The sequence below is a fragment of the Balaenoptera musculus genome, chromosome 6, assembly GCF_009873245.2.
Source record: "Balaenoptera musculus isolate JJ_BM4_2016_0621 chromosome 6, mBalMus1.pri.v3, whole genome shotgun sequence".
NCBI lineage: Eukaryota > Metazoa > Chordata > Mammalia > Artiodactyla > Balaenopteridae > Balaenoptera > Balaenoptera musculus.
In genome coordinates this window covers 109,308,148-109,327,229 of record NC_045790.1, presented here as the reverse complement: position 1 = coordinate 109,327,229, position 19,082 = coordinate 109,308,148, and the positions used below count along the sequence as shown (strand labels likewise).

The 19,082-nt window shown below is 54.7% G+C and overlaps 3 protein-coding genes across 8 annotated transcripts in view; 1 reads left to right on the top strand and 2 right to left on the bottom strand.

Annotated features, from left to right (window-relative positions):
- Nucleotides 1-1,817, bottom strand: part of NUP188 (nucleoporin 188) — a 44,913-nt gene extending 43,096 nt beyond the window's left edge. For all 3 annotated transcript variants that reach the window (XM_036854947.1, XM_036854949.1, XM_036854948.1), the window contains exon 1: nucleotides 1,767-1,817. In XM_036854947.1, the coding sequence (XP_036710842.1) occupies nucleotides 1,767-1,798 (32 nt within the window). In that variant the 5' untranslated portion in view covers nucleotides 1,799-1,817. The remainder of the gene's footprint in view (nucleotides 1-1,766) is intronic.
- An 87-nt stretch (nucleotides 1,818-1,904) lies between these two features.
- DOLK (dolichol kinase) lies at nucleotides 1,905-4,008 on the top strand. Its single transcript, XM_036854950.1, has one exon. It carries the CDS (start codon nucleotides 2,205-2,207, stop codon nucleotides 3,819-3,821), a length of 1,617 nt encoding a protein of 538 aa, XP_036710845.1. The 5' UTR covers nucleotides 1,905-2,204; the 3' UTR covers nucleotides 3,822-4,008.
- A 2,227-nt stretch (nucleotides 4,009-6,235) lies between these two features.
- On the bottom strand, nucleotides 6,236-16,532 carry PHYHD1 (phytanoyl-CoA dioxygenase domain containing 1). 4 transcript variants are annotated; one of them, XM_036854951.1, is made up of 11 exons: nucleotides 16,434-16,532; nucleotides 14,563-14,721; nucleotides 11,481-11,556; nucleotides 11,357-11,404; nucleotides 10,117-10,172; nucleotides 9,970-10,032; nucleotides 9,302-9,323; nucleotides 7,763-7,891; nucleotides 7,549-7,665; nucleotides 6,742-6,868; nucleotides 6,236-6,637 (listed from the first exon to the last, which is right to left on the bottom strand). In XM_036854951.1, exons 1-11 carry the CDS (start codon nucleotides 16,464-16,466, stop codon nucleotides 6,592-6,594), a joined length of 876 nt encoding a protein of 291 aa, XP_036710846.1. In that variant the 5' UTR covers nucleotides 16,467-16,532; the 3' UTR covers nucleotides 6,236-6,591. The 4 variants fall into 4 exon arrangements, with proteins under 4 accessions (XP_036710846.1, XP_036710847.1, XP_036710848.1 ...); XM_036854952.1 differs by lacking the exon at nucleotides 11,357-11,404; XM_036854954.1 differs by lacking the exon at nucleotides 6,236-6,637 and having other exon boundaries at nucleotides 6,755-6,868; nucleotides 7,559-7,665.
- Between the last annotated feature and the right edge of the window lie 2,550 nt (nucleotides 16,533-19,082).

Sequence of the window (19,082 nt, the reverse complement as noted above, 5' to 3'; positions counted from 1 at the left end):
AACTGAAGAACACAACAGATACCCCAATATGCCAAAATTCAAACTGACTTCCCGTCAAACCCTCAGTGATCCTCCCCAAACCCTGAGTGATTTAAGAGTATTACTGCATTTTTGACTAGTGCCAACTCATATTAACATACATGCTTCACAGCCACCTCAATACTGCTCTGAAAACGATTCTCATTCGGAGAAACAGACGCATATGGTAAGGTGGTCTGTCTGTGGTCATCTGCAAATCAGCAGGCACCAGGAATAGAATTTAAGTTTCTTCTTAGTTCAGACCTCTAGGCGTTTCAAACAGAAGGCTGCTGTTCAGTATAATCCCAATCATTATAGCATGCCTTCCAACACAAATAGAAAGGAAAAGGGAAAAAAAAGAAAAGAAAAAAAGATCGCTCCTAAAACAAGCTATGAGCAAAGCAGTGCCTAGAAATCCTAGTGTCATTTCTTCCACCTTCAGGTATGAGTTTGGTAGGTTCTCCAGGATGCAGAGAGCATCTTTCAGGCAAACTAACAGCTTTCCTTCCCTTGTCCTCTTTCATTAAGAACGCGCCTTGCCCTGCAGGAGCTAAACTTTACCCAAGCTCCACAATGGCTGTAAGATAAGCCTAAGAAAAGGAGAGCACAGCGACCACAGTGCTGCCCGACAGAAGAGCTGACGCGAAACAGCAGAGGAAGAAAAAGCAAAAAGGTCCTCACAAGGTTCGGAAGTAGTTCCATGGAAATTCCGAAGAAGAAAACCTCACTAGAGCAGAGATATGAAGGAAGTGGCAAACGGAATAAACATTTACTGAGAGCCTATTACATGCTCTTCTGGGTGTTGAGGCTACAGCAGTGAACAAGACAAAAAAGCGGGGAACCACTGCTGGCACAGGGAACAAGAAGTGACAGGGACGGTTAGGCGGGAGGGTGGAAAGGAAAAACACTTCAAGCTGTTAAGTGCGAGATGCAAGTGTGGCGATCCGGTTAAAGCTTCGGAGTCGGACACGCAGCCCGTTCGGAGCCGGGTTTGTGAGTCATCTGTAAATTAAAAGGTGCCTCCCGGAGTTGTGGGAGTTCAAGAAGATAACACGGAGAAAAGAAAGCGCGTCGCCAGTGTCTGGCGCTAGTGCGCCTGTACGCTAGCAAGAACTGTCTCTTTCTTTTTAATATTTTCTCTTCCCGTCCCCAAAACCCAGTACAGTGCCTGGGATGTCCGCTGACGGAATCAATGCATGAGAAAACGACTAGACGGATGAATGAAAGGCTGAGCGACGAAAGAGGGCAGAAACTGCCAGGAGGTGGCTCGGCGACGCCCGAAACAGACCTCCCAACGAGAGCACAGGGGGTAACCTGGAGAGCGCCGCCGGGCCGGGCACAGGAGGCTGCAGCGGGGCCCGGGTAGGGGCTCCCCCGGGCGACCGCGAAGCGCAGAGTCTCGCCTCGAGGGAGCGTCACGCCGCACAGGAAGCGCGGCAGGGGGGAGGGGGGCGCCGAGGGACTCTCCGAGGGGAGAGGGGAGGAAGGGAAAGGGACCGGGTAGGGAGACAGGAGGCCGGAGTCCAGGAAAGTCGTGAGGCACCGGCCCCCCTCTTGGAGAAGTCACCTCAGACCCCCGCGCGCGGGGACCGTTTGGCTGTAACCGCCTCCCGTCCCGGAGCCCGTCCACCTAGCCGGCCTTCGCCCAGCCACTGCTGCCACATCTAGCCCCCAACTCCCGCCCCGCTTCCGCTCGGCTTCGACCCCGCGCCTCACAGTCACGCCCGCCGACTCGGCCCGCTCCGCACCTCACACACGGACCGCCGGCGGCCGCCGCCATCTTCGCGCGCGCGCGCCCCAGCCCCGCCCCCAGACGCCACGCCCACGTGATCACTCGCCTCCAGGGCGTGGACGGGGCTTTTCGTCACGTGACCGCGGGGCGGGGCCAACATGGCGATTCCCAGAGAGGTGAGGAACTCCGGGCGAGGGCGGTCGAGGCTGTGAGGGAGGCGGCCGAGGGGCGACGTCTACGCCATAGGTGTGAGGCGGTGGAGGGTAGCCCGACGCCAGCTCCCAGGCGTCAGAGAGTGGCCTACAGTGGAGCTTCCTTTCTCGCAGCTGGAGAACGGAGAGAGAAGGTGCTGGCTGGGCGAAGCTACCGCTCTCTGCCAGGCGGGGATTAAAGGGCCCAGAGTCCAGGGCGTTCCTAGTCACCCCAGTTTCCCCGGAGTCTCAGATCCAAAGACATGACCCGAGAGTGCGCTTCCCCGGCCCCTGGGCCTGGGGCTCCGCTGAGCGGTTCGGTGCTGGCAGAGGCGGCAGTGGTGTTCGTAGTGGTGCTGAGCATCCACGCAGCCGTGTGGGATCGATACTCGTGGTGCGCCGTGGCCCTCGCGGTGCAGGCCTTCTACGTCCAATACAAGTGGGACCGGCTGCTACAGCAGGGAAGCGCTGTCTTCCAGTTTCGAATGTCCGCAAACAGTGGCCTACTGCCCGCCTCGGTGGTCATGCCTTTGCTCGGGCTGGTTATGAAGGAGCGCTGCCAGGCTGCGGGGAACCCATACTTCGAGCGGTTTGGAATTGTGGTGGCGGCCACTGGCATGGCAGTGGCCCTCTTCTCATCAGTATTGGCACTGGGCATCACTCGCCCGGTGCCCACCAACACCTGTGTCATCTCGGGCTTGGCTGGAGGTGTCATCATTTATATCATGAAGCACTCGCTGAGTGTAGGCGAGGTGATCGAGGTCCTGGAGGTCCTGCTGATCTTCGTCTACCTTAACATGATCCTGCTGTATCTGCTGCCCCGCTGCTTCACCCCTGGAGAGGCTCTGCTGGTATTGGGTGGCATCAGCTTCATGCTCAACCAGCTCATCAAGCGCTCTCTGACTGTGGTGGAAAGCCAGGGGGACCCCTTGGACTTCTTCCTGCTGGTAGTGGTGGTAGGGATGGTGCTCATGGGCATCTTCTTCAGCACCCTCTTTGTTTTCATGGACTCAGGCACCTGGGCCTCTTCCATCTTCTTCCACCTCATGACTTGTGTACTGGGGCTTGGCGTGGTCCTGCCCTGGCTGCACCGGCTCATCCGCAGGAACCCCCTGCTGTGGCTTTTTCAATTCCTCTTCCAGACAGAGACCCGAGTCTACCTCCTAGCCTACTGGTCTCTGCTGGCCACCTTAGCCTGCCTGGTGGTGCTATACCAGAATGCCAAGCGGTCATCTTCCGAGTCCAAGAAGCACCAGGCCCCCACCATTGCTCGGAAGTATTTCCACTTCATTGTGGTAGCCACCTACACCCCAGGTATCATCTTGGACCGGCCACTGCTCTACGTGGCCGCCACCGTATGTCTGGCGGTCTTCATCTTCCTAGAGTATGTGCGCTACTTCCGCATCAAGCCCCTGGGCCACACTCTGCGAAGCCTCCTGTCCCTCTTCCTGGATGAACGAGACAGTGGACCGCTCATCCTGACCCACATCTACCTGCTCCTAGGCATGTCTCTTCCCATTTGGTTAGTCCCCAGACCCTGCACACAGAAGGGTAGCCTAGGGGGAGCCAGGGCCCTAGTCCCCTATGCAGGAGTCCTGGCCGTCGGTGTGGGCGACACTGTGGCCTCCATATTCGGCAGCACCATGGGGGAGATTCGCTGGCCTGGAACTAAAAAGACTTTTGAGGGGACCATGACATCTATATTTGCCCAGATCATTTCTGTAGCTCTGATCTTAATCTTCGACAGTGGAGTGGACTTAAACTACAGTTATGCTTGGATTTTGGGGTGCATCAGCACCGTGTCCCTCCTAGAAGCATACACTACGCAGATAGACAATCTCCTTTTGCCTCTCTACCTCCTGATATTGCTGATGGCCTAGCTGCTGTGCAGCAGCGATGAAGGAAACAGGGACAGGGGGAAGACAAATGGTCCCCACAGCAGCCAGCCACTTGGGCTTGAAGAGCCAGGAGGGGAGAAGCAGATTTAATTTTTCAGTTGATTCAGATTTAAAATAAAAATCAAAGCACTCCCGGTTTTAGTTTTGCTGATATTTTAAAAAGCAAAAATGCTTAAAGGATAGTGCAGCAGCTCAAAAAGCTTGAGTGGGCCATAGGGCCCCCCCTCACCTTGCAGTCCTCGGGGGGGCCGGAGTGGATACTGGAGGCCGTAGGGCAGAGTGGTTAACACTTCAGGTTCTGGTGTCAGACTCACCTGGTCAGAATCCTTGGCTGAACCACTTCTTAACTGTGTGAGTTGCTTAATCACTGTGGGCCTCAATTCTCATGTCTGCAAGATGGGAATAAAAAGAGCCTGCACCTCACGGGGTGTCGTGAGGTTCTGGCAAGGTGACGTGTGTGAGGTGACCAGCCCAGAGCCCGCACTTAAGTGCGAAAGTGTCACATAAGTGAGGGAAAGTGTCATTGTTACCCAAGGCCAGTCCTCATCTCAGCAAAAAGCCAGGCAAACCAAAGGGTTATATAGGTTGTACTTGGAGACCAGAGTGACCCTACTCCCCTGGCTTCATTCAGAGGAGAGTACAAGAGGAAAATAGCCAAGGGCATGTGGTTTCTCCCATTTGGGCTAGGAAGAGCTGAAGGGGAGAGATGGGATCTGTTTGTTGAATCCCTGGAAGGGCTGGAGGAAGAAGATCCGTCCTGGGCTGACTACCTGTTTCAGCCAACCCCACCCTGCCTCAAGGCCTCTGCTGCCTGGCTGAGTGGCGCTGATGAAGGACAGGCTGGACAGCACAGGGTCCTTGTCAAGGGGTCCCTCCTGAGACCTCTCACCCTCCAGTCATGTCCACACCTGTGTTGGTCTCTTCTCTTGGCGAGAAATTAGAGGCAAGTTCTGGTGAAGTTTACTGAGAGTTCAGAATCGCTCTTCCGGGGCGGGGGGAGGGGGCGGTGCCTGCTCCAGCCTTGCTCTCTGTGAGGGCGGAGTCCAGCTCTCCCTGGTTCCCCACCGCGTCCCCCAGTGCCAGCACAGCCTGGCACATAGCAGGACCTCGGCAGACCTTCGCTGAATGGATGAACATTTCCCGTCAGTGAGAAGATAGCACAGCAGGTTTCTCAAGGCTGGACCAGGTTCTCCCCACTTCCCACCAGCCTGACAGGGAGGGGCCTAGGCAGGAAGAGGTGAGAACTTTTGGCCCACCAAGGCCGGAAGCCAGGAGCCCAGCTCCGGGAGCTTGCTTCTGCCTGAGCATCACTGCCAAGCCCTTTCCCTCAGAGGAGAGTATTAAGACATTCCTTTTGGGCTCAAAGGAGCCTTAACAAGCCCTTCCCTTGGCTCAGGCTCCCCGCGACTGCTCGCTGAAGGAGGCAACGCCATGTTAGGGTGGAGCGTATTTGAGTGCTGGCTTTGCCCCACTGACTCCCTGGGTGGTTTGTTCCCATACAGAGTGGGGGCTGGAAATCAAGGTCATAAAATCATAAGGCCGCTGAGGCCAGGCAGGTAATGCAATGAAGGAGGACAGGGAAGGGAAGCGGAGAGCACACGCTCCTGTAAGAAGGCAGCTCCAGCCAGCGGTCACGTAGGCTAGACCACAGGCCCCGGGCTGTTGACCTGCTCATTCAAAGAAGCTTAGAAGCCTGAATTGTTATGTGAAATCTCCCAATTTTAAAATGTTTTGGGTTTTTTGTTTGTTTGTTTTTAAAATGCCGAGGCCCAGACAAAACAATTCTGCGTTGTGAAATCGGCTGGTGGCCCCCAGTTTGCAACCTCTGAGCAGACCCCCGCCAGGCAGGTTTCAGATTTGGTATTTGTTCCTGCAGCTCTGGGTGCCTGCCAAGCATGTCCAAACAGGAGGGACCTGTGGAGGCCCTCGTCCGGCCCCTTGATGGTGCAGGTGGCCAAATGGGCCCAGAGAGAAGGGCCTGGCCTGAGGCCGGAAATCGAGTTGGTCACAGAGCCAGGACCAGAATCTCAGACTGGATTCCAGGCTCTGGTCTTTTCCCTCCCCAGGAAAGGAGAACTGGGAGCATAGAGGTTAGAAGCATAGGCTCTGGATCCAGCTGACCTCGCCAAACACCTGAACAGCTGTGGGACTTGGGCAGGTCACTTAACCTTCCCATGTGTCAGCTCCATCATCCGTAAACAGCACCTACCTGAAAGGGGTGAGGATCCAGTGATAAAGCACAGGAAGCTCTTGGCACCATGAATGCCCACTAGATGTCACTTACTGTTATTAACATCGTGCATACCTCACCAGGCAGGGCTGGGCTACCTGGGATGATTTTCAGCAGGGTTCTCATCTTGAGAGGAAGGCTGCTTGGGAAAGAAGGATCAAGATGCTGCATTTGGAAGTCTTTTTTATTCAGTGTCTCCCACCGTAATGACCAAGAGTTCCATGTGAGAGGGGAGACGAGTGAGAAGCCAGCAGAGAAGCAGCCAGAACCCTTTCATGGCTGTGAGGCTGCCTCTTGGGGGAGGTTGTGTTGGGGTAGGGACAGACAGAGACAGAGCTCAGGGAAGGCACCCAGCCCAGCCTCCTGCTCCTGCCTGCCTGTCTGCACAGACACCAGCAGAAGGAAAGCCCTGGAGGAGAGATGTGAATTCCCCGTTGCAGCTGGGCGGTGGGGTGAGGCGCTGGCGTTGGTGGCCCACAGCTTCTCCCGAGAGGGGGTGGCGTCCCTGCCCTCAGAGGGCCTTTAGGTGTACAGTGGGGGAAAGGGCAGCTCAGCTGTCGGCTGGAGCCTGCAGAGGATGGGGAGAGGACCTCGAGGTGCCAGTAGCACTGCTCCCAGCCTCCAGGACCTCTTCGGGAGCTGTCTGGGGCCCACACACACCCTGCCACCTACCAGTTATCTGGGCTCCAGACGGTGCCAGCAGCCTCCATGAGGTGGAAAGTATAGGCCTGGCGTGAGCAGTCGGAGAGATTCTGCTCACTTTTGTGCACCACTTCTCCATGGATTAGGATGAGGGCCCCTGGCAGGGACACAGCGGGTCAAGAGCGCCCTCGAGGCAGGAAGGGACATGGTGGGCGCCCCCTCCCTCAAGCGGTGTCGTGGGCTATTCATCCCCATTCCCATCCCTGGATGCTCAGGGGCCTGGAGTCTGCCCCAGCGTCAGAGGCTGTGCTGTTGGACATGGGTTCCCCTGGGGTCAAGTCCCTTCCGCTGTGGCCCGTGCCTTTGGCAAGCCTCAGCAAGGGCATCCACCTCTATGGCATTTGCAGAACCAGACAGAAGCTCTCTGTCCCGTGCCAGCCAGCTGGGGCCTCAGCCAGGAACGCAGAGTTGGGGCTCAGTTTCCCTGTTCTAAAAGGAAGGGTGTGCTGACAGCCAGGATTTGTGAGCACTTGTGGTGCACCATCTTACATATGACATCTCACTGGCTTCCCTACTTTATGTTTGGGGAAACTGAGGCTCAGAGAGGTTCAGTCATTTGCTCACAGAGACAGCCGGGAAGTAGCAGGGTCTGGATTCCAGCCTGATCTGGGAGACCCTGCTGTCAACCACACAGCTTTCAGACCTCCCAGTGCCCACCCAGCCCTACCTTCCCTCATGTGACTTCCCAGCCCTCAGGTGAGCTGGGTGGTCAGAGCAAGCACAGACCCCCAGGCATGGCCTCCGGGCCCTCCTCCCCGCCCTCTGCACACCCCCTACCTCTCCGCACCGGTGTGGGCACAAAGAGGCTGTTATCCCGGGCTGGCTCAGTCCCAAGGAAGCTGGTGCCAGGCGCCGAGCCAGCAGGGGCCCGGACCATCCTTCTCGACACTCCACCTGCGGGCCAAGGTGGGGCCTTTAGCCTCTCTTTATTTGGGATCCCTCCCCTGTGGGGGGTGGGGACGAGTGGACAGGGAGAGGCAGGTGGCCTCACCTGTGTGGGAGCCAGGGATGAACCAGAGGCAGCCATTCTCCAGCGTGGCGTCTTCCAGAGCAATCCACACGCCCAGCACCCGGCCCAGGGGCTCCGTATACAGGAAGGAGGCGTCCTGGTGAGGGGAGACTGCAGCAGGCCCGCCTGGGCATGAGGAGCCTGGCCTCACCTCACCTTGGCCTCGTTTCTACTCACTCCGTGGTCCTCCCAGGGCCTTCCAGGCCCAGCCTTCCCATGAGCAGTTAGAATCTCACTGCTTCCTGGCCCGGAGACTCTGGGCAAGAGATTTCACCTCTCAAGCTTCAATTTCCTAAACCATAAAGCAGCCCCAACGATAACCTAACCTCACGAGGTTGCTGGAGGATTCTGAGACAGTGTATGAAAAGTGCTTAGTACAGGGCCTGATGTTGTAATCACTGCCTGAAAAGCAGCTGCTATTGTTTAATTCCAGCCAGGTAACTCAAGCTGCCGTCCTTAACCAGCGAGAGCACCTCCAGCCACCAGATGGTCCAGTGTAAGCCACCAGTGGTCTAAGACTTGGAAGTTGGGTGTGAAGCAGGAAACGGACCCAGCATCCACATTGTAAACATCCCCTGCGTGATGCTGGGGCCCAGGCAGGATGGAGAACCACTGAACAGAGGACCTTAGTCTGTTAACAACAAGAGGGTCCTAGTCTCGCCTCATCCCTTCCTGGGGAACTGTGTGCTTTCTGAGCACCAAAGTTTAAGTCAGACTTTGACAATGCAGACAGTGTCCAGATGAAGGTGTCCTAATGGTGGGGGCCCCAAAACATTTGGAGGAGGAATGGCTGAAGGAGCTGGTGGTGCTGGACTGAGCCGAGAAGGCTCAGGGAGAGGATGGTCATCCCTTCAGGAGACTGTCCTCAGGCTGGATGGTGGGGAGGAGGGGGCCTCACAAGGGGAATGACTTGAGCTCATGTCAGGAAAGGAAAAGCTGCCTGTAGGGGTGGTGAGCCCTCTGTCACTGGAGGTATTTGAGAGAAGTGGATCATCACCCATGAGGGAGGCTGGAAAGGGTACCTGTGTATCCAGGGGTTTTGTAATCAGATCAGCAGTTTCTATGCTGAATCAGTACTCCAGGGAACTTGGTAAAATACAGATTCCCAGGCCCTTGCCACCCTCCTGACTCAAGATCTCAGGGAATGGGGCCCAGGAATCTGTATTTTTAACCAGCAAGGAGTCGCTGCCAGGTTTGGGAACCACTGGGTCAAGGGCTCCAGGACACCCCCCTCCACCCCTCCACCCCACCCCACCCCCCGGCATCCACTCTTTCAGGAAGCAGCAGAAGATGGCTTCTCCTCCGCTGAGGACACCCCCCTCCACCCCTCCACCCCACCCCACCCCCCGGCATCCACTCTTTCAGGAAGCAGCAGAAGATGGCTTCTCCTCCGCTGGCCCAGGCTCTTGTCTATGGACGTCTTGGCAGGCGCCTTCCCTCCCTCTGGAGACCTGACAACCACTAAAGTCCCAGATCTCCCGCCGGGGCCTTCGCTGGCCCCCCAGCCTGCTCTTGGCTCACCTTCGCCGCCCAAGTGAGGTTGCTGCAGGAGAGAGGAGGGGCTGGGTGAGGCCAGGGAGAGCGGGGAGGGGCGGGGGCTGCTCTGAGTCCTCCGAGTGGGATGCTCTTCCCCCCGCCACAGGTGTTTATCTGCAAGGCTCCCACGTCAGCACCCAGCTATCGAGCACCTACTATGTGCCAGGCCCAGGAGGGCTGCAAAGAGAAAAGCCACCCTGCCTGGCAGGGAGCTCCCAGTCTGAGCACACACGTCCCTAACAAGAACACAAGGCAGAAGTGAGGGGAAGCAGGAGAGGCTGGGGCCCAGGCCAGCGATTAAGCCTCTGGGCTCCAGGATCAGAGATGTGTCCTCTCTTCCCAAGGGCGTTGGAAGGCTTCTTGGAGGAGGTGGCACTGGGCTGGGCCTTGAAAGCTGGGAGCAGAGCATTTCAATAGCCAACAAAGGGAGGAGGCAGCCCCGGGATCCCCTTTCCTTCCACGGCACCCTAACTGAGCCCCAACTAAGTGCCAGGCACCCTAACCAGAGGAGACCGGTTTTCATGTTCTCCCGCCAACTTAATAATACTTCCTCAGGGAGGCAGCTTGCGGCCCTTGAAAGGAAGGGCTTGGTATGAGCACTGTGCCCATTTTACAGAGGGTAAATGGAGGCCTGGGGAGGACGGGGAGCTCACCTTAAAGATATACATGCTCTGCACCACCACGGGCATCTGGAGGCCCAGACTTCTGGCCAAAGCCTGGAAGGGGCAGAGGTAGCATGGCCAGCCCGCCCACACTCACATATGGCCCACCGGCCCACCCTCACCGACACCTCTGCTCACCTGCACCTTGGGGGAGTGTGTGACACACCTGAAGACAGGGTCATGGGCGTGCAGAGCTGCGGGACAGAGGTGGGCTGAAGAGCCAGTCCCCAGTCCCCATGCGTCCCTCCCACGCCTAGGCCTGGGCACCCAGGGTCAGGCCTCACTTTGATATTCTCACCTATTTTCTGTGCATTAAGCTTTCTGCTTGTTTATAACCGAGAAATGGGCCCCACAAATGCCTTCACCTGACCTATGACCTTATTCTTGACCTTCTAGCCCTGACTGGCCGCTCTTCAGAGGACCAAGGACTCCAAGGGACCCATCACTTGGTAGCAATTTTGGTACTGCCGCTTGCTCTGTCGGACTCTGAGCACCGATTTCTCTCCTTTAAGCCTTAGTTTCCTCCTGTGTACAATGGGATCAGCCCTGCCTCCTGGGCTGCCATAGGACTCCATGGGCTAACGTGTGTGCAAGCACAGCCCAGGACCAGGCACAGAACAGTCACCCTTCTCATTATTTACTACTGTTGTTATTACAAAAAGTGAGGGTTGAACGTATTTAATGCCACTGAATTGTATACTTCAAAATGGTTACGATGGTAAATTTTATATTATATGTATTTTACCACAATTTGTAAAAAAACCCCAAAGCTACCATGATATAACTTCATGTTTAAAAATCAATCTACAAGATAAATTGTAAGGGTTTTTTTTGTTTTTTTTTCTTGCCACATCACGCAGCTTGTGGGATTTTAGTTTCCTGACCAGGGATCGAACTCGGGCCCTCGGCAGTGAGAGCACGGGGTCTTAACCACTGGACCGCCAGGGAACTCCCTACAAAATAACTATAATGCATGATCCTGAAAACAAAACAAAAAAAAGAGGGTTTCCTAGCTTGGTTTAGGGGTCTTGGAACAGGGACCTTGTCAACATGTTTGGTGTTCCTTAAGAAGCCTTCAGGGAGCAATGGGACCCAGAATCCCCACATGCCTGGCGCCTGAATCATCCCCAGGCCAGGCAGTAGAGAGTTGAGGAGCCCGCACACACCCATCTGCATGGGGGGGGGGCTCAAATGGACCCCTCTTCCCAGTGCTGCAGTGGCAGTGTCATGTGATTAGCATCATAAGATGCAGGAGAGCAGGGCCCAAGAAGGACCCTGCACCCAGAAATGCCATTTGTTGGGCTACTACCTTAACGTGTGCTTTGGGGGAAGGCCCCCAAACTCTTCAGACCTCAGTTTCTCTCCAGCCCCTGCTTACCATGGCCAATTTTGTTGATGGATTTCTCCGGAGGGACCAGGAAATTTCCTGTGGCACAAGGGACAGGTCAAGCTGGAAGGACTGGAGTCCAGCCACCCCCACCTCTAGGGCCCCAGTTCCAAACCTTTCTCATCAAAGACGCCTTTCTCAAAGAAGAATCGAATCTTGTCGCCGCTGCTTAAGAAATAGTCTGTGCTGCCCTGTGGAGAGGGGACATCAGAGGGGCTGAGAGAGCATCACGGGGTCACAGGTGGGCCTGGCAGAGAGGGAAGATGATTCAGATGCTTCCCACCCCACAGAGCTGCAGACGCCTCTGGTGCTTCTCAAACTCGTCCACTGTGGCACAGCCGGTGAACAGGAACCCCAAGGACCTGGAAGCACAGCCGGAAGCTACAAGCATGGAATTTCTTAGAAACCTCTAAATAAATCACATGACTCATACTCCATAATGGCATGAAACACAGGTACTAGATCAAACACGCCTGGTTCCCAGGGAGCCTTGGGCCACTTGTTTTGCCTCTCAAAGCCTCAGTTTCCTCATCTGTAAAAGGGGAATAATAATAGAACTGACCTCCCTGGATTGTTGGAGGCTTCAGGTTCAGGTAGAGGCTGAATCTTATAGAAGTTGAGAACACAGACCCTGGAGCTAGAATACCTGGGTTCAAATCCCAGCTCTGCCACTAACTGGCTGTAATCACAACCACATTACTGAACCTCTCCAGGCTTAGTTTCCTCATAAAATATGGAGGCTATTAATGGCACCTATCTCATAGGGTGTTGTAGGGATTATGAGTCAGTATATATAAGGTATATAAGAACAGTCCTTGGAATGTGGTGTCATGTGAATATCTGCCTTTATTATTATTATTACTACTGCTGCTAAATAGAAAACACCCAGCAAGGACATGGCTAAATGCTCGATAAATATAAGCTATTACTAATCTTTTTCTTTTTTCTTAATAACATCTCCTTGTTAATTTTATTGATTTTTTTTTGACCACACCCTGTGGCTTCTGGGATCTCAGTTCCCTGACCAGGGATCAAACCCGGGCCACAGCAATGACAGTGCCGAATCCTAACCGCTAGGCCACCAGGGAACTCCCTTCTTGTTAATTTTAATGTCATGTTTTAAATTTCTTAGCAGCATATGAAAATGATGCTCCAGGGACTTCCCCGGTGGTCCAGTGGTTGAGAATCCGCCTTCCAGGGCAGGGGACGCGGGTTCGATCCCTGGTTGGGGAACTAAGATCCCACATGCTGCAGGGCAACTAAGCCCACAGGCTCTAGAGCTCGAGTGCCACAACTAAGACCCGATGCAGCCAAACACATAAATAAATAAATATTTAATTTAAAAAAAAGAAGAAAATGATGCTCCAGGGAGATGCCCCATGTTTTCCTTGTGGCTTTAGCCACCCGTGATCACCATATATATCTTCCTTCATGGCGACGTAAGTACAGTTTGAGTGTCACCGATGCCCCTACCTGGGTTCCCACATAACACAGCCCCAGCACTCCCTCAACTGCGCACATCTGCTGTCACAGTGCCTTGCGTGGCTCAACTCAGTGACCCGTCGGGCCCTTTCCACGCCCTTCCCACTGAAAACTAAAAGTTTTTTTTCAACATTCTTAACTGCCTGCACTAGCAGGGAAACAAGTCTGGGAAGCATAACTGATCATAATAATAAAGACGGTGACGCTACACGCGTGTCAAAGATTTTTACTTAACTCAGTAATTCACAAGGGAACCAGCAACCTGTTGAAAGGAGAATTCCGAGAAACGCACAAATATAGGCAATAAGAAACGCTGAAATGAATTTACAAATCAATGCAAAACTGAATCTAGCCACAAGGGCAATAATTGCACCCTGCCGGGCCCAGTTCATACCCATTTCTATGGACGAGTATCATGAGAGTTATTATCAGTTCTATATACCTTACAGAGTTGTATAATAACTCAAAAACAATGAAAGGTGCTGGTAAGCTGGAACGGAGCACTTCTAGACAGGACACCGCCAATATTTTTTTCTTTTAATACCCATTTCAGGGACTTCCCTGGTGGTGCAGTGGTTAAGAATCTGCCTGCCAATGCAGGGGACACGGGTTCGAGCCCTGGTCCAAGAAGATCCCACATGCCGCGGAGCAACTAAGCCCGTGAGCCACAACTACTGAGCCTGCGCTCTAGAGCTCGCGTGCCTAGAGCCCGTGCTCCACAACAAGAGAAGCCACAGCAATGAGAAGCCTGTGCACCTCAACAAAGAGTAGCCCCCGCTCGCCGCAACTAGAGAAAGCCCGCGCGCGGTAACGAAGACCCAACGCAGCCAAAAATTAATTAATTAATTATTTTTTAAAAAAACCCGTTTCAACGTCTTTCACAATATCAGTTGTGAATATTGAGGGTTTACTGAATACCAGTGCAGCCAAATGAAACCGACTGTTTGGAGGAAAGTGTCATTCTGTAACCCTTTTTCTTTCTGAAGTCCCCATTCTATGGGTTGCAAGCCTTCTAGTCATTGTAATTCCCTTTATGCCCACCAGATGGCAGAAGCTCCTTGCCATGAGTAAGGGTGAGCCCCATTACTGAGCCTGGACCACAGCTTTGGCTTGGGGGCCCAGCCGCAGGCAGGCTCATAAATTCAGTCTATGAAGGGTTAAGAGAACTGTGTGGGAGAAGCCCTGGGTCTCAACTTACCCATCTCAAGCTGTACTGAGTCCTAGTAGGTCACTGGGGGAAACAAGCAGAGTTCCTTGTCTCATTGGGGGATGACTTAACCAGGTGGGCCCATCAGAATCACTTGGCTCATGCTGGGTTGCTGGCCACAAAGAGGTCCTTTGTGGCAGGAAAACTTCTAAGGAAGTACAGCAGAGCAGTGACAGCATGCACTTGGTATCAGGCAGATCTGGGTTCAAATTCTGGCCCTATCAGTTACTAATTGTGTAGTTTGGGGCAAGTGAGCTGAGCCTCATTTACCCCACCTGTCTAATGGGGGCAGTAATGCTGACCTCATGAATTCGTAGTAGGGAGTGAAGGAAATATGCACATAAGACACTTAGCCTGGAGCCCGGCCCACAGAAAGCTCAGGGCCTGATTCGTTATCAGCATGAGCCCATGGGCCTTGGGGTCCTACCTTTCCAGGCTGCTGCTCTGGCTGGGAACTGAGCCACCCATCAAAGACCAAATCTCATTCTCACCTGCTCCAGGCACCTACCTGGGCTCTCAGCTGCTCCTCCTCCTGGGTGGAAAATTCCGTGCGACAGTGGAGAGGGACATCCATCTCAGCCACTATCTCGCCAATCCTCCGTTGCATGGCCACACACTCGTCTGCAGACCAGAATCCTTCCAGCACCAGAAATCCATCCTCCTGAAACTGCAGGCAGGAAGGAGACTCAGGCTTCTCCCTGCCCTCAAACGCTCTTGATGAGGACTGATTTGACCCTTCCCCAAACCGGAAGCCGTGTGGAGGCAGGACAAGGCATCCTGTTCATTGCTCTGCCTCCCTCCCCGGCGATGGTGTCTAGCGCCCAGTGAAGAGCAATCAGTGTTGGCTGCTTGAATGAAGGCGAGTGGAAGGGGAGGTGTCCTCGCCCTAACCCTCCAGGGAATACGACCTCCTTCGTTTATCCGGCTAATATTGGCTGAGCATCTACCGTGCACCAGACATGGTTTTAGGAGCTGGAGATTCAGTCATGAGCAAGGCAGCCATGATGCTTGTCTCTCAGAACTTAGTCTAGGGAAGGAGACGGATATCATCAAACAAACCAGCACACAGGTGAACTTATCACACAAAGTGTGGTTTATCTACCTGAAATACAACACAGCTGATAGAAGAATATTTATTGGCATGGGAATGTGTTCCACACATATTGTGAGTTAAAAAAAAAAAGCCATCTACTAATTAGTATCCTAATTTGTGAGAACCTGGGCAAGTGCTTTCCCCTCTCTGACTCTCAGGCTATCTATCAGATGGGGAGCACAGTAGTGCCTCCTTTATGAAACATATAGCAATCAAGCAAGCAATCGGCGACAGCTTTTGTGATATTGTGATGGACCTTTTATTTTATTTATTTGGCCCCCCAGCGCAGCTTGTGGAATCTAAGTTCCCCAACCAGGGATTGAACCCGTGCCCTCTGCAGTGGAAGCGCGGAGTCCTAACCACTGGACCGCCAAGGAAGTCCCCTGAAACTTTCAGAGATTCAAGGGCTGTATGCCAAAATATTGTCTCAGCATAGGAATCTATAGGTGGGTTTAAATTTTCTTTTTTGAGCTTTTCTGTATTTTTTTGCATTTTCCTCTTGCCATCAGGAACAAACAACAAGGGTCATGTTTTTTTTTTTTTTTTTTTTTTTTTTTTTAAAGTATTTATTTATTTATTTATGGCTGTGTTGGGTCTTCGTTTCTGTACGAGGGCTTTCTCTAGTTGTGGCAAGCGGGGGCCACTCTTCATCGCGGTGCGCGGGCCTCTCATATTGCGGAGCACAGGCTCCAGACGCGCAGGCTCAGTAATTGTGGCTCACGGGCCCAGCTGCTCCGCGGCATGTGGGATCCTCCCAGACCAGGGCTCGAACCCGTGTCCCCTGCACTAGCAGGCAGCTTCCCAACCACCGCGCCACCAGGGAAGCCCAAGGGTCATGTTTTTAAAAAGTCTCCGTCGCTCTGATTCCCACGGGTTAGCCTTTTCGGGTCTGAACGCGTCCGCGGGGTGGTTGCCGGGCCACCCGCCCCGCGCTGGAAGTGGGTTGTGGGTGGGGTGGGATGGGTGGATCCGCCCTCCTCGGCCCTGCCCCTTCCCAGACACCCCCCCCCACCCCGGCCCCTGCCCCCAGTTCACAGGATCCTGTGTTTTCTTCTGGTTTCTTCACGCAAACATTCCCACCCCAGCCGCGGTGCGTTGGCCTGGATGGCCCCTGGCTGTGTGTGCAGAAGTTAGGGGTCATGGCTGTGAACTGACCACTCTGGGCTTCAGTTTCCTCTTTTGAAAAACGTAAGGGGGTGGGTCGAGTTCCCCAGGACTACTCCAAGTCTGGAGGGGCCCCCCCACATTTACCTGACCCTCGGGGTGCCCACCCATCAGGGCCCTACCTTCTGGAGCTGTGAGGGGCGCAGGTAGGCCATGAGGACGAGGCGCACGGGTGGCTCTGCAGCTGTGCCTGAGGCTGGAGAGGAGAAAGGTCAGGAGGGGAGAGTGGCCAGAGCCTGGGAGGCCCAGGAGGATTTAACCCTTCCCTGCCCAGAGAAAACTGAATCCTGGCCTTCAGCTCCTCCCCGCCCCCATCCAGAGAAAACCCATTCCCGGCCCCCAACACACCCACCCCACCCCACCCCCTCTCACTTCTGTCCTTGGGTGGGGCCCCCCTTGTCTCTGCCCCACACCCTGGGTCCATCCCCCCAGCTAATCCAGGATTAGCCATTTCTGATCTCCTGCAAGATCTTTAACTGCCTCCTTCCAGTTTCTTTCCAGAAACCACTCCCGGATGGCTGTTTCCAAGGTGCCCAGAAGTTGTGTCCTAGGAGTGTCTGGGCAGGCAGGAGGACACCCAAGTCCCTGCCCAGGTGCCACAACTAACTGTAACCTCCAACCCACATCTGCCCCTGGGTCGAGGCAGGGTTAGAAAGTGCCCAGGCCACCAGCAGCAGCATCTGGCTGGGATGGGATGCAAGGTGGGTCTGGGGGCACGCACGTCAGACAGACTCTGAGCAGCTCTGCAATCCAAAGGTGGAAGGGGGCTTCCGAGGATTGCCTGGGCCCCTGCCGCCCAAGCTCTGACCCCCTGAGACTCTCTAGGTCCTGAAAGGATTACAGATCTGTCTGCAGCTCAGAGGAAGGGAGAAGATAAGGGGGGTCTTAGAAAGGGGCAGGGGCTAGAGCGGGGGCCTGGGTCTTCAGAATGAGGGCGAGGGAAGCCATGGTTCCTGATCCCCACCCCCAGGCCCAAGATGTTGGTGTCTGAGGCCGGCTGGCACAGCGGAGGCCGGCGGTCAGCACACCCACCCTTCCAGCCAGCCCTGCTCAGCAGCTGACGGGGCCGTTCTGGCTGCTGCTTCTGAAACCCAGCCACTGGCCTTCCCTGAAATGACGCTTTCTGAATGGCGAAGGGACAGAGTGTCTCGGGAGCGAGCGTGGGGACACTGCTCAGCCCTCAGGAGCCTTGGCCCTCAGTCAAGTTGTGTTTTCTGGGCCACCGCACTGGAAGTATAGCTGCTTGGTCCCTGCTTCCCAAGAGCCGAGAGCCAGGGGAGGGGAGAGCCCCGGCAGGCTCCTGAGGCTGGAGGGTGAAGAGGTTCCCAGGGGACAGGGCGGGTGAGGAAGACAGGTGGAAGACACAACCCTTTGGGGAAATACAGCCAAGGTTCCGCTCACTCGAGGCAGGGAGCGTTCCCAGCTGTCCTGGCCCCTTCCCAACAGATCCAGAGAGACACCTGCCATGTGCCAGGAACACAGTGAGGGTCCAGTAGTGCTGGGCTAGCAACTCCTCGGGGAACCCCCATCCAAGGCTTACATCCACACCCGGGCCTTACTTTCCCCATCTGTGGTTTGGGGATAACAGAAGTACCTCCTGGGCACTTGGAAAGTGCCCACTGGCTGTTCACCGTATGTTAGCAGGAGCTGTTCTCGGTGGAATGTGAGGGTATTTTTACTTTACTTTTTGAACTTCCCCAAGTTTTCCAAACTGCTGTTATCATCAGAGAAAAGGCCACCAGTGTGGTTTTAAATGGAGTGAAGAGCCCTGAGTTGGGGGGAGGTGGGGGGACGGCTGGGCCTCCCACGATTTGTTCATTCATTCCACTCAGGCTTTGGGAAGTGGGTGGGCGGTGTTTCCACATTGCTGTTTTTTTCCAAAAGCTAACCAGCTCCAGATCCAGCGCTTGGGCCACCCCAAGCCTGAGGTGGGGCAGTGGGCACTGGTGGGGAGGTACCAGACCAGACAGGAGAGGAAGACCTCTACTCTCGAGATAAAGGAGGGTGTTCTAGGGGGTTGCCAAGCCCAGCTGCTCGGCCTCCCCGTCAAAAGTCCCATGACAGAGGCAGAAGAGGGAGGGACTCTTGACTCACTCCTGAGGTCACCTGGGGGGTCAAAGTCCCATGTAGGGAGGAAGGACAGACTCTGGCGTGTCCCAGAGGAGGTGCCCAAGCAGCAGGTAAGGACTCATTGTTAAGGCCAAGGTTGGACACAATGGCCTTTTTTCTTCACCAAATGACCCCTGCCCCAGGGCCCACGTTGGCCCAGCACAAGCCTTGCTGGGCCAGGAGGAAGACAGATCATTTATTGATTTCCAGGAGCCAGGCCCTCTGCTAAAAACTCCACCTACCAGCAAAATTATCACGAAGCTGAGTAAGCCCCAGAACAATCCTGTGAGGTCGCCAACACCATCCTGATTTTATAAATGAGGAAACCGAGGGCCCACATCAAGTAAATGGCAGAGCTAGAATCTGAAGACAACTCTGCCCATCTCCCCCAGCCTCTGCCCTTGACCCCAACACCTTCAGCACCTCCAGCCCAAAGGGGCTAGAAGCTGGGTCAGGCCTGCCCACGGTGACTCTCAGTCCTGCCTCTGCAGAGCCCTGGAGACTGGCTGTTGGAATTACAAGGGACGGATGAAAGCAGAGTGGAAGTGCCCACTGCACAGATGGGGATGTGGTGGGCACGGGAGGAAAGGGGCTTGCCCGGTTTGACAAAAGGGATGACTGAGCTGGGAAAAGGATCCGAGACTACTGGCTCCCATTCCAGC

Coding starts and splice junctions, on each gene's coding strand:
- DOLK (XM_036854950.1), top strand. CDS start 2,205: ATGACCCGAGAGTGCGCTTCCCCGGCCCCTGGGCCTGGGGCTCCGCTG.
- PHYHD1 (XM_036854951.1), bottom strand. CDS start 16,466: ATGGCCTACCTGCGCCCCTCACAGCTCCAGAAG. Junction 11,405..11,480: donor AGGCGTCTTTGATGAGAAAG/GTTTGGAACTGG, acceptor CTTGTGCCACAG/GAAATTTCCTGGTCCCTCCG. Junction 9,324..9,969: donor AGAGCATGTATATCTTTAAG/GTGAGCTCCCCG, acceptor TCTCTCCTGCAG/CAACCTCACTTGGGCGGCGA.